Source organism: Lissotriton vulgaris, chromosome 8 (genome assembly GCF_964263255.1).
Source record: "Lissotriton vulgaris chromosome 8, aLisVul1.2, whole genome shotgun sequence".
Classification (NCBI taxonomy): domain Eukaryota; kingdom Metazoa; phylum Chordata; class Amphibia; order Caudata; family Salamandridae; genus Lissotriton; species Lissotriton vulgaris.
This window is the reverse complement of record NC_141696.1, coordinates 1,426,633,157-1,426,647,388: the sequence shown is the minus strand read 5'-3', so window position 1 is coordinate 1,426,647,388 and position 14,232 is coordinate 1,426,633,157. Positions and strand designations below refer to the sequence as shown.

At 42.2% G+C, this 14,232-nt stretch overlaps 1 protein-coding gene across 2 annotated transcripts in view; it reads right to left on the bottom strand.

The window, feature by feature from the left end:
* The window catches only part of LOC147698867 (uncharacterized), an 81,284-nt gene that overhangs the window by 34,815 nt on the left and 32,237 nt on the right, over positions 1-14,232 (bottom strand). For both annotated transcript variants that reach the window (XM_086935481.1, XM_086935482.1), the window contains exons 2-3: positions 7,352-7,495; positions 2,321-2,464 (exon numbers count right to left, since the gene is read on the bottom strand). In XM_086935481.1, the coding sequence (XP_086791607.1) occupies positions 2,321-2,464; positions 7,352-7,495 (288 nt within the window). The remainder of the gene's footprint in view (positions 1-2,320; positions 2,465-7,351; positions 7,496-14,232) is intronic.

Here is a 14,232-nt window from a genome sequence, read left to right as displayed (position 1 = left end):
GCTGAGATGGCAACGATGGAAATATAGCTATAAATGAGATTGAAAGCTAACCCAAATAGGCAGTAGTGCGAGTGCAGGTAGTGGTAGACAGAGATGAAACATCTATCAGAAAGAACATTTTCGAAGATAAATCACTCTCCTAAGGAACATCCACACATGAGAGTTGAGGATATACAAACTGCAATAACATGGAGAGAGTTGGAGTACAGTCCTTCGAAGTTTCCTCCTCTCCCTAAGTCAAATCAAACCAGTATTGTTTGGTTGCAGAATACTCAAGGGACAAAGAAGCTGCCTCACATAGACCACATATAGATATATTGCTTTTTAATGCCCCTTTCCAATGAATTGTCTTCATAGCTAATTAAAAAGTCATAAAAGTTTGCTGAGGAAAGAAGCTTGATAAGGATAAAGAATGCAAATAGAGTTTGCATCTAAGTATGATTAATTGGCATTGATATTTAGACCCTCTATGAGTGGAAGATCTAAAGTTCTGGCAGAATCCGATCTAAGGACTGAGAATACTTCATAGATTAAAAAATGACTATCTGCTAGAGTCATCCACTCTCATAGAAGGGTTTCTAGCTGCCAACAAAATATCCATTACCTATAAAGGAAGTTCATATGATGAGAGAGCTGCAATTTCCAGGAATTAAGACTTGGCAACTGAAGGTCTGAGTACAGCAATTAGTCTCTGGTACCATAGAATCTCTATTGCTGGAAGGAGGTGAGGGGTTTCAGAACTTGTTTGTAGCAGGTCAGAGCACCACTATCTCTTGACCCAAGCCAGGGCTATCAGAATGAAATTAGTAATGTGGACCCAGAACTTCTGAAGAGCTCCCTCAACAAATGATGATGTTAGCAGAAAACATAAAGTAGTTTGTACATCCACAGAGGATGTAGTGAGCAGAGTATGTAGTACATTCCATTCTGTCTCCTAATGGACTGGTCAGTTTTTGGCTTACCCAAATGAGAACCCGATAACCCATTACTTCATCGTCTAAGTCTCAGTCATGTCCATTAGACAGGGGCCAGGTAGTCCTCATCCACACATGCTTTCGCAGAACAAGAAAAAAAAACAATAACCTTGCTCTAGAACCAACCACATTCAGATTAGTCTTCATGCCTTGCTCTGACAGAGCCATTACATCCTGCATTAACTCCTTGAATCTTTTCTTGTATGGTTTAGGAAGATTCATGGTAATAAAGACTATAATTTCCCCCTAATGTGTGAGTATATCTGGCTAACAAACATATCATGCTTGAAATCTTCAAGGCAAGTCTAGCCGCAGCAATTATTTAGTCATCTTAAACACTGGAACTGTAAGAGTCAGTGCTTAGATTGCCTTTGTTAATGGCTACACTGTTGGGCTACACGTTTTTGATGAAGAGGAAAAGCTGGAAAGAATGTCACCCACAACCATGACAGCTCTGAAAAAGTAATTGAGTCCTTGGGTCAAAATAGGGCTTTGTTTGGGTCAGTCCCTGGACCTTTTAAGCCCCCACGCATTTGGCCTGAGCCATGTTAATATCTGTGAGATATAAGGGTGTCAGGGCACAACACCACATTCTACAGGTGGCAGCCTCATCATTTTGCAATATGCCGCTAGGTGTAGCAGAGAATTCAGTGGCAAATATTGCTAACATATAACTCTGGAAATCAGGTTGCTGAGCTGAGAGCCAGGTAGAGAAAAACTCATTTGCGGAATCAGTTTTGAAGACAACAATGAGTGTTCCTTCTTTCTCATGAGCTTTTTGTGAAAGGAAGAGTGATTTATGTGATCTCCATAAAAAAATGTATGCAATCTCTTAGGTACGTCAGGTTAGACATTGATTTAGGGCATGATTCATAAGGTCTAGAACTTGATAATCCTGAGTAATACATCCTGAACAAAGTAGAATACCTTGACAAACATGAAGAACAGGCTAAAACTGTCAGCTTTAAATCCTGTGTCAATGAGGGTGCAAACAAGCAGGAACTGATGTCACTGGCTCTTGAGCCTAATATTATAATGGGACTCATGTTCAATATGATGCCCATAGAATGCTGCAGACAGTATCATTTGGCATTGGTGACCACTTTTTAAAAGCATTTTGAAGATCCATTCAGACACCTTAGGAGAAGGCTCATATCATGCATGTAAGAAGTTGGCTAAATCTAGATCTATAATTTGTAGAGATCCGCAATTTCCTTAGGAAAGACAAGTTAGGTTGATACTCTTGGGTACCATCACATTATCTGCATTTGTCAATGTGTTGTAACAAAATTCTAAGAAGCAGTGGTCATATGACCTGAGTAAGGGTATTGACATTAAGTAATTACCTTGAGCCTTGGAGTGGTAGCACCAGATCACTTCGGGGATGCTTGGGTCGAAGCAGCAGCCTTTGGAGAGGCAGTCCTTTTCTGGGATACCCAGATAGCCACATTCTCTCCGCTCTTTCGGTTCAAGGCCACATTGTTGTTTATCTATTTAGTGCAGAGAAAACATAGCATGTGTCAGCATCATTAGGAGAATGGTTATGGGGCTAAATGATTCACCAAACTCTAAAATTCCACCATCAACATAGATACTGAACTTATCTTCTATAACACTTTTTCTCATGGATGATTCAGATCCAGGATATTGCTTACATGAACCTAATGTCTGCATCCAGACTGGACCAGACACATATTTTCAATGGCTGTGCTGGCTCCAGTTGTAGCCAAATGACATTGAATGCAGCATCACAAACAAAGTGAGTTCAACGCCATTATACTAGAATGCACGAACACAAGTGACATCAGCTCCATCCAATTGTCATGCTCCCATCGAAGCTGAGATGGCAACGATGGAAATATAGCTATAAATGAGATTGCAAGCTAGCCCAAAAAGGCTGTAGTGGGAGCGCAGGTAGTGGTAGACAGAGATGAAACATCTATCAGAAAGAACATTTTCGAAGATAAATCACTCTCCTAAGGAACATCCACACATGAGAGTTGAGGATATAAAAACTGCAATAACATGGAGAGAGTTGGAGTACAGTCCTTCGAAGTTTCCTCCTCTCCCTAAGTCAAATCAAACCAATTTTGTTTGGTTATAGATTACTCAAGGGAAAAAGTAGCTGCCTTGCATATCTTCTGTAATAGCATAGCTCTTGACAAACTTGGTGCAGCTTCAGAGTGTACTAACATAGCACATTCTGAAACATTTCAGAGGCATTTTTCTAGCATGCCTTTAAGTGATTAGCCATGAGTGAAAACCAATTGTAGATAGATTGCTTTTTAATGCCCGTTCTCAATGAATTGTCTTCATAGCTAATTAAAAAGTCATAAAAGTTTGATAAGGAAAACATCTTGATCAGGCTAAAGAATGCAGATAGAGTTTGCATCTAAGTATGATTTAATGGCATTGATATTTAGACCCTCTATTGCTAAAGAACCATAAGTCATAGATCTAAAGGTCTGGCAGAATCTGATTTAAGGACTGAGAATAATACATAGATTAAAAAATGGTTATCTGCTAGAGTCATCCACTCTCATAGAAGGGTATCTAGCTACCAACAAAATATCCATTACCTATAAAGGAAGTTTATATGATGAGAGAGCTGCAATTTCCAGGAAATAAGCCTTGGCAACTGAAGTTCTGAGTAGAGCAATTTGTCTCTGGGACAAAATAATCTCTATTGCTGGAAGGAGGTGAGGGGTTTCAGAACTGGTTTGTAGCAGGTCAGGGCACCACAGTCTCCTGAGCCAAGCCTGGGATATCAGAATGGAATTAGTAATGTGGACCCAGAACTTCTGAAGAGCTCCCTGAGAAAATGATGATGTTAGCAGAAAACATAATGTAGTTTGTACCTCCACAGAGGATGTAGTGAGCAGAGTATCTAGTAAATTCCATTCTATCTCCTAATGGACTAGTCAGTCCTTGGCTTACCCAAATGAGAACCCAATAACCCACTACTTCATAGCCTAAGTCTCAGTCATGTCCATTAGACAGGGGCCAGGTCCAATAACCTAGCTAAAGAACCAGCCGCATTCAGATTAGTCTTCATGCCCTGCTCTGACAGAGCCATTACATCCTGCATTAACTCCTTGAATCTTTCCTGTATGGTTTAGGAAGATTCATGGTAATAAAGACTATGATTTCCCCCTAATGTGTGAGTATATCTGCCTAACAAACATATCATGCTTGAAGTCTTCAAGGCAAGTCTAGCCGCAGCAATTATTCAGTCATCTTAAACACTGGAACTGTAAGAGTCAGTGCTTAGATTGCCTTTGTTAATGACTGTTGAGGTAAACGCCTTTGATGTAGAGGAACAGCTCGAAACAATGTCACCCACAACCATGACAGCTCTGAAAAAGTAATTGAGTCCTTGGGTCAAAATGGGGCCAGGTTTGGGTCAGTCCCTGGATCTTTTAAGACACCCCCCCAATTTGGCCTGAGTCATGTTAATATATGTGAGACATGGGGGTGTCAGGGTATTGTGTTTTTATCTAGGAACCTGAATCAATATTACCATCTTAGGCCCTTACACGGCTATATTCAATAAATATCCCTATAATGGCATAAGAAACAGATCCATATTTCAGTAAATCTCGCTTGCAGCCCAAGGCATGTCAAAAGCTACTTCCTTAGATTCCTAGAAAGCACAACGAGTTCTTTCAACACACCAAACCTCCAGCAACCTGGGAAATCCCCGCTTGCTTTGTTTTGATTTATAATAGAACTCCTGCGAGCACTGTAAGAACGGCCAGTTCTTAGTGACATCTTTATTGACGTCTTATATCCAAACCTTACGTCAAAGTCGGCACCTTTCAGGTATAAATATACCAACGTTGTCTTAAGCAAACACATGGTGGTGGTTTTGGAGCAGAGCAGCTAATCTACTTGCCGAGAGCCCAGCAGACGCGGAGAGCCCACGGACGCTGCCTCTCCTCTTTGACGCGCTGAGAAAGACGCTTTCTCCTGATGAGAAAATCCAGCTCCGGCGTTTCCAGCCTACCCTTGCGGGTGTCTGGGATATCGAATCCTGAGAGAGAGATACAAGACCTCCTACATTCTATTCCCAAGGTACAGTGCTGACTAAACCCTTAGAGAGAATTCTTGAATCAGATTCTTGGCAAAACCTACTTAACTCAAACTGCTACTTACTTACTACTTCCCACGTATTAGGCTTAGGTCAGGTACACCGGGGTAGGCATATTTTAGAAGCACCAGTTGAGCAGGTTAGCCTATGTATATATGTATATATGTTTTATCCTTTTTAAAGTATCTTTTGGCTAAGAAACCATATCAATGCTTTTACAGTATTATTTCATAATACTCCATTTACTGTAAGTACTTTACTTTATAGTAAGAACTGCAATTGTGGCAATTCATTTCTCTTGCATGAGAAGGAAGACTGCTCAATAAATAATACCTTTTATTGAAAACGCCCGTCTCTCTATTCTCTGCACTCTGGTGAAACTAAGAATGCACATCTGACTGAGTGAAATAGCTGTCTATTGTTTTCACACGACTCTAGAGATTTACTCTTATCCTGAGGGAGCAAAGTTGTCATATTTATGCGGTTGTCGGAAGCTGAATCCCTTATTGTCTGAGCCAGGGAAGCTGTTCCCTTCCTAATCTGTCAAGAAAGTTTCCAGTGACCTCTGAGCTAGCTGGTGCAAACCTAAATTAAGTCTAACATAGTCAGTAGAGACCTAGAAGACCTCAGTCCTACGTCTACACTGCTGTTTATGTTATTCCAATGCGCAAAGCCTATTGGGAAAATAGGAACTACACTGCAAGGGCACACCACCACATTCTACAGGTGGGAGCCTCATCATTTTGCATTATTCCGCTAGGTGTAGCAGAGAGTTCAGTGGCAAATATTGCTAATAAGTGTGAGCGCAAAATCCGTTCCGCTCACGGATTTCGCGGATTTTCGGTAAATCCGCAATCCGCGAACTCCCGCGAATTTACCGAAAATCCGCGAATCGGCGAGTGGCGGATCCGGGGGGCAAAAGTTCAAGCCTTGAAGCTTGAAGTTGTTGTAACTATTTTAGGATGGCGCCAGCAAGCTGCCAGCGCCATTCTAAAATAGTTACTAAGTTAGCTTCAACAGGAAGCACTAATGGATAAAATAAAGCAGGTGCTCGAGCACCTGCTTTATTTTATCTATTAGTGCTTCCTGATGAAGCTAATTTAGTAACTATTTTAGGATGGCGCTGGCAGCTTGCCGGCGCCATCCTAAAATAGTTACAGGATGATGGATGGACAGCTCACTCAAGGGACCCCTGCGCATATCGGTGCAATTGCATAGTAACACACACAAGGCCGCTGGAACTAGTTGAAGCTCAAATTCAGTGACTCATTCATCAGCCCAAAAACAATTGTGAGCATCGTCAAGGCTGGGCAGGTGTGCCTTCTTCCCAAATCTACCGTCGAAAATCAGCTGTGATGCTGGTTAGAGGCCTTGTATCCTTGACTTGCACGAGAGCAATCCTCGTGCTGTTCCTGGTTCCTGTTCTTTCTCTTCATCTGCTGCTCTGATCAGTCTCTAACCATTTGTACACACAAGAGGCACTTGAACTCGCACAGAAGACCCCCCCATTAAAAAAATCTGCAAAATCCGCGAATCCGCAAATTCACGGATTTGCGGATCCGCAAATCCGCAAATTCGCAGATCGTGAATCCGCGAAATCCACCCATGCTTATAACTCTGGAAATCAGCTTTCTGAGCTGAGAGCCAGGTAGAGAAAAACTCATTTGGGGAATCAGTTTTGAAGATAACAATGAGTGTTCCTTCTTTCTCATGAGCTTTTTGTGAAAGGAAGAGTGATTTATGTGATCTCCATAAAAAAATGCATGCAATCTCTTAGGTACGTCAGGTTAGACATTGATTTAGGGCATGATTCATAAGGTCTAGAACTTGATAATCCTGAGTAATACATCCTGAACAAAGTAGAATACCTTGACAAACATGAAGGACAGGCTAAAACTGTCCGCTTTAAATCCTGTGTCAATGAGGGTGCAAACAGGCATGAACTGATGCCACTGGCTCTTGTGCCTAATGTTATAATGGGGCTCATGTTCAATATGGTGCCCGTAGAATACTGCAGACAGTATCATTTGGCACTCGTGACCACTTTTTGAAAGCATTTTGAAGATCCATTCAGACACCTTAGGAGAAGGCTCATATCAAGCATGTAAGAAGTTGCTAAAATGTAGATCTGTAATTTGTAGGGGTCCACCATTTCCTTAAGGAAGGCAAGGGAGGTTGATACTCTTGGGTACCGTCACAATATCTGCATTTGTTAATGTGTTGTAACAAAAGTCTGAGAAGCAGTGGTCATAAAACCTGAGTAAGGGTATTGACATTAGGTAATTACCGTGAGCTTTCGAGTGGTAGCACCAGATCACTTCGGGGATGCTTGAGTCGAAGCAGCAGCCTTTGGAGAGGCACTCCTTTTCTGAGATACCGCCATGGCCACAATCTGTCCGCTCCTTAGGTCTAAGGGCACATTGTTGTTTATCTATTTAGTGCAGAGAAAACATAGCATGTGTCAGCACCATTAGGAGCACATCAACAGCCACTAGTGATACCTGATGTAAGTTAGTATCAATCTCGCTTTACACCAAAAGGCCTGATGTTATATTATTATTATTATTAGTATTAATAAATTTTATAGAGCGCGTAGTCACCCGTGAGTATCCCAGCGCTAGGAACAGTAAACCTGAGGGTAATGAGGGGCAAGGAGGTGTGGTAGGGAATTATGGAAATAGGAATGTTTTCAGCCGCTTTCTGAAAAGGTAGATAGTTGGGTTCTGTTCTTATCTCGCGGGGTAGGGCGTTCCAGAGACGTGCTGTATGAACCGAGAAGCGTCTTCCACCCGTGCGGGCCTTCTTGACTCTGGGGATGGTGATGATGATGAGATGTTATAAACATGGCGTTCTCATGTTGTCGCAAGAAGAAGGGTACAAAAGGCACAATTGCAAAGGATAATGATTGTAAGTGGAGTGACACCAGGAAGTTGATTTAGTAGCATCCATGAAGCCGAAAATTGAACGTCTTTCTTCTATTTTTATAAACTTTATACACAGGACAGAAAAATGTGCAACAAAACAGTTGTGTTAGAAATTGCTCATTGATGTGTAATTTCTTAAGGAAACTTTAGAGCTTATATACAGTGTTTTCACCTAGGGACTGATTTACATTTTCCATACTTCAGCCTTTCTTAAACAGGCATGGAAAAGAAATCCTTAGACTGCTATGAGTCAGGGAAAACTGTTGTACGAAATCACTTGGCATGGCACATCAGCAATTTTTGCCTTTAATTTTATTTGTAAGCACAAATTGACAGTCTTATATCCATGGATGTCAATACACAAAATTGACTGTGCTAGCACAAGTGACATTACAAACCCTTTTCCCCTGATGACATCACAGAGTTGGCTCTTGAACCCCCAACAGGCTGTGCTGCGTTACACTGCATCAGGTCGGCGTTGCATTGGTGGAGCATGGGTGTTCATGTATCCACCCATGTATTTTGATGCACATTCAGTTAACCTGGATTGAGTGCCTATGTGAGGATGGTTTAACAACAAAAAAATCTTATATTCAGTTCGTTAATTCCTCTTTCTATGTGTACTGTGTTCTGCATCACTCATGGAAACAGGAATATATATTGTTTTTGTGCATGAAGGTAAAATTGTACACACAATAACAATCCTGCTTATAAAACAAGCACTCTTGTGAAAGGGATTTTGTGTTGGCGCTAGGAAGAAATGCACCATATATTACTAGATATGACACCTTTCTGCTTTTTTCTTTTCACGCAAGGCTGTGCAGCAAGGTGCCTTGCTGAGTTGTGAAAAAGGTTAGTAAATCCAGGCCCACTTGCCAAATACAAATAATATACATAAAGTGCTGGCTGACAAAACAATTGACAAGGAAGCAATCATTGCACTTACCACAGCTTTGATAAGTGGAGTTCCACAACCTCAGCATAGGGCATGGAGACCCAAGAAGAAGCACAAGGCTTGTGCTTATTAAGCTGTCCAATAGCTGAGGTGGCACACAACCAAAGTGGCCTAGTGGTGGCTCAAAACAAATCCAGAGGTCTCTAGAAAGTGAAGGGCTCCGATGGAGACAAAGAAGTAGGTCACCGTACCACCGACTATCCGGGATGTTCCGGAGGCCTATCCATTGTAGGGCCTCAGAGATGGTGCAGATGACGCAGGACCTAGTGGACATCTGGCAAACTCTGAAAGAGCTTCACCCTCAATGTCAGCCACTCCCATTAATGGGTACAATGCTGCCACTTGCCTGAAACCACCACCACTTTTTGAGACAGTCAAAAACCAATATACTGGCAATAGGTGGATTGTGTGGATGGAGATATTTGATAATATCTTGATACACTTGAAGAGACTGATAACAAAAAGATTAATAAATACCTCAATAATCTTGCTGCTTATGGTATAAAAGAAGTCAAAAAGTTTAAAAGAAATAGTGAGGAAGAGACAGTAAACTTATGAAGAAATAAGGTACAGTCAGTTTAAAGAAATTTGTAATCTAAAATTCAATCCAATGCCCAATGTAGATTACCAAAGATACATTTTCAGTCAAGAACAACAGAACGTTGGTGAAACCATTGATGTTTTGCAGAGAGACTCAACACACTCATCAAACACAGTAATTTAAATGAATTAGAAGGTGAAGAAGCAATATGCCTTAGAGTTATCAATGGATGCCTAGCAGATTCATTCAAACGACGAATGCTGAGAGAAACTCAGTGTCTGGAGCAAGTTTTAATAGCTGCAAGCGCTGCAGAGCGCACAGATAGACAAGCTGATGAAATGGAGGCTGGAGGTGCCCAGATTGAATCAGTCATGAGTGTGTAAAGTAAGCCAGAGTCTAAAGGACACAAGGTGATGTCTACAAGTAAAAGGAAGTTTTTTTTAGATGTGGACTTTCATTTCCATACAAAGGCAAATGCCTGGCCATTGGACAGATATGTAAAGGTTGTGGAAAGCAGAACCACTTTGTGACTGTTTGACAACAAAGGATAAAGTAAGTGCATCATGGCGCAAAGACAAAATGTCCAACAGCATGTTTCAGAAGCAACGGTCGACTAACACCCACAAGGTCAAGCGGTGACATGAGTTAAGGCAAATCTAGACTATACAAAATAACAACAGAAGGGAGGTAGAGTACAGAGATAGGATTCTTACTCCACGGGCACTGTTACATAAACAAAAGGAATCCTACTCACAGTGGACTGGGAGAGTGTAGACCCCAGATGTGGGGACACTCAGTGTTTTGTAAAATACCCCTCACACACCAACAGGCCCCTTGGTGTCATGCTTCATCATTGGGGTCCTCGCACCCCTCTAACGGGATGCGGCGTGCTGCGACCTACGACTACGCGGGAGCACTGAAAGTATAGACTATGTGTTGTGTGTGTGGTGGAAGTAGTAGGGTATTTTTAATGTGAGTGGTGGGATATGGTGAAGGTTAAAAAGTACCTGGCTCGTAGGTATCAGGAAAAAACTTTATTCCCAACTTCGGGCTGGTACTAGTAAAAGAAGTGCAGTTTAAGGTAGTTAGCTGTCTGAACTATGGACAGTACCTCTGGTGTGCGTCGACATGTTTCGGAGCTTGTGCTCCTTCTTCAGGACGGGGGCCCAACTTCCCCACCTTACTCACGTTTTTCTATATAATGTGTAACTAACTAAAAGTGAAAGACTATTTACAGTGATATAATGGTAAACTAAGGCTATAATGTGCCTACAGCGGTATAAGTCCATGCAGTTGCATGACCTGAAAGAACAAAAACCAAAAAAGAAAATAAATTTGGTTGCCCTGATTAGGGTGGCTCAAACAGGTGCAGTCACCTGGAGCACCAATGATGCATTGATCCTGTAAAGGAAAAAGACACACAAGACACACAACAAAAATAACACACATAGAATTGAAAGAAGCACTTTGGTCATACTCATTGTGTAAGGTTTTCTTGCTTCATGAGCATTTCAAGAACGTCGGGGTTTTGTTGCTAAATTCGCAATCTAGATGGACAAAAACTCGGTTTCAGTATTTTGTACTCACTGTTTGGGTGGGAAATGGTGTTTTTGTTTGTTTACCCAATACTCACAGGCTCGGGACGAAATTACCTCCGTGCTACCCCTTACGCTGCTCCGCTGGTAATGGCTGTGGGAGTTCGCCCTGTCATTTTTATACTCGAATTCCTTAATAGATTTGCTGGTCATAGGCTAATTGTCGGATGCGCTCTAAACCCATACATGGGTAATCCGTTTGCTGACTGGTTAATTGACACTCCTTATTAGGTATGTCCGGTTCGCGTAAGTATTCGGCCTCGCTGTAGTGAGGACGGCTAGAGGTGCGCATGCGCAGGAGTAGATTGATATGCGCACGCGTGTGCATAGTTGTTACTTCAGCATGTGGAGGTCTGAGAGGCGCATGCGTGTTCGAGACGCGTCTGTGCCTGTTCATAGGAAGTCTCTAATGTGCATGCGTGACTTTCTCAATGTGGTTTAATACAGAGACGCTAATCATGGTGCAGTGCGAGTATGCCTTCAGATGAGTTATTGCAGAGATGTATTTACGCAGTCTTAAAGGAAAACGATTTCATTAGACCTGTAAAGGTTCGTAGATTTCTAGACCCCCTTTACAGGAAACAGGCCATGTAGCTTCACTGTGCAACACGGGTGTTCTTTTGTTTATAATACTGCATCACTGGAATGTCACTACAGTGTGTTTGGTTGCTTTTTATATAAACATAAAGTAGAGAGGGCCATCAAGGTCCTTTAGGTAACACGTTAATAGTGAGCCTGCAGAGGATGTTGGGTTCATAGCCCGAATTAATGTAAATTGGACAACTGGCTCCAGGGAACTTCATCATTTAGACCATGGGTGTGTGTGCCCAGACGGAACACCCATCGTTGTTCTTTCTGGAAAAGGCCCTTTTCCGATGGCATGTGTTCGATTATAGTCCATCGCAAATCATTCACACAGTGTTGTTTTTCCAAGTAATGGGATGCCATTTTAGTGGTTGACTTTTTGCAGCGTACGTTGCTTTTGTGTTCGGCAACTCTCATTTTTACAGGCCTTGTGGTCATGCCTACATATTCGAAACCACATGGGCATGTGATCATGTATACAACATTCTTCGTATTGCAATTTGTAAATTCTCGTTGTTCCCAACTTGTACCATTTCTGAATGGTAAGGTGTTGCTTTTCTGCGTGAGATGGCAACTGCTACAATTGCCACAGGGAAAATGTCCTTGGAGCCCATTTGTGGTCTGCCTCGTCACGAGATTCTGTTTGGGTCTTGTGTGGACCAGTAAATCTTTCAGGTCTATCTACCTCGGCGGTGTGCATGAATCGGTTTCTCTAGGTTCAGATTACCACAGTTCAGTATCCTCCAGTGTTTGTTTATAATTCTGGACTCCTCATTGGACACTGTGGAGTAGGTCGTGACGCATATTGGTCTTTTGTTTTCATCTTTACTCTGTGGTTTATCTTCCAGGAGTGCATCCCTATGGTTGTTCTTGGCTCTCTTCATCGCCTTGTCAATGATCCTTGTGGGGTATTGTCTTTGCATCAATTTCTTTTTCAAGTCCCCAGCTTGTGTCTGAAACTGGCTCAGTTCTGTGCAATTGCGTCTCAATCGCAAAAATTGTCCATACGGCAGATTTTCCCTTAGATGTCTGGGATGGAAGCTATCATACCTCTGAAGGCAGTTCCTGGCTGTCGGTTAGAAGTGTGTGGTGCTCTTAAGTCTGTCACCTTCAGCATAGATATTGAGATCTAGGAACACCATGGTTTCGTTTGAGATCGTGTTTGTGAATTTTAAGTATGCATTTTGGTTGTTTAGCCAGTTCACAAACTTGGATGCGGTTTCTAAATCACCGTCCCAAATGATGAAGACGTCATCAATATACCTTTTCCAGGTATTGATGTGGGGTCTGAATGGGTTGTCCGTATGCAGTATCTTGTTTTGCTCTAGGTGGTGGACGTATAGTCCAGCTAGACTTGGAGCAAATGTACTGCCCATACTGGTGCAGTGAGTCTGTAGGTAAATTGTCTGGTTATACTGGAAAACGTTTTGTTGTAGTGCCAGGGAGATGCATTCGAGCACTAAGCCGCATGGAGTTTGGTACTTCCATAAGTTGGTAAAAAGTACTTCCTCAATGATTTGGAGTGTCTCTTCATGTGGTAGACTTGTATATAAACTCTCCACGTCAAGGCTCAACATGAGTTGTTTCGTTGGGTCAAAAGTTTTCTCCTCAAGTAGTTGTAGGACTGACTTCGTGTCTTTCCACACACACCACACATAGTCTATACTTTCAGTGCTCCCGCGTAGTCGTAGGTCGCAGCACGCCCCATCCCGTTAGAGGGGTGTGAGGACCCCAATGATGAAGCATGACACCAAGGGGCCTGTTGGTGTGTGAGGGGTATTTTACAAAACACTGAGTGTCCCCACATCTGTGGTCTACACTCTCCCAGTCCACTGTGAGTAGGATTCCTTTTGTTTATGTAACAGTGCCCTTGGAGTAAGAATCCTATCTCTGTACTCTACCTCCCTTCTGTTGTTATTTTGTATCTAGGCAGCGCAGAGCTGCTGGAGTTTTCCCTGACACCCTACACACACATAGTGACACACACCATAGTTAAGAAGCCAGTGGTCACCACAAAATGGAAGACGAACATGGCCTCACGTTTGGGGAGGACGAAATTGACAAGATCCTCACGGCCATCAATCCCTTTGAAGGCTTGTGTAACCCTGAAACCGGTCCAAATATCAATGACTGGAATGAGCTGATAAATCTCAGACGAAACCAAATAAAAGAAGCCATCCATGGTCTATTCATGACCGAATACCTCGGAACAAAATGGCGCCACCAGGATTAATTGTCAAAAATGAACCACTTATTTTTCAAAACAACCTTGTTTTTAAGAAAGAGTGGTCATTGATTTCCTGGCACTGCTCAAGAGACTGGCTAGTCCTAAGAGTCAAAACAGCAGCTAGGATTACCCAAGAGCTGAAGATTGAGATCAATAAAATAGAGGTGCAGCTCAACACATGCATATCCCCAGCAGATCTGAAGGCAAGACTGGACGAATTAAACCAACAAATGACGGATTTTGAATTTACTCTAAAACAGAGTAAATCTAATAAACTAACCAAGGACAAGTAGAAATTCACACCAGAGAGTGCATATCCCTACACCAAACCAGACTACGTT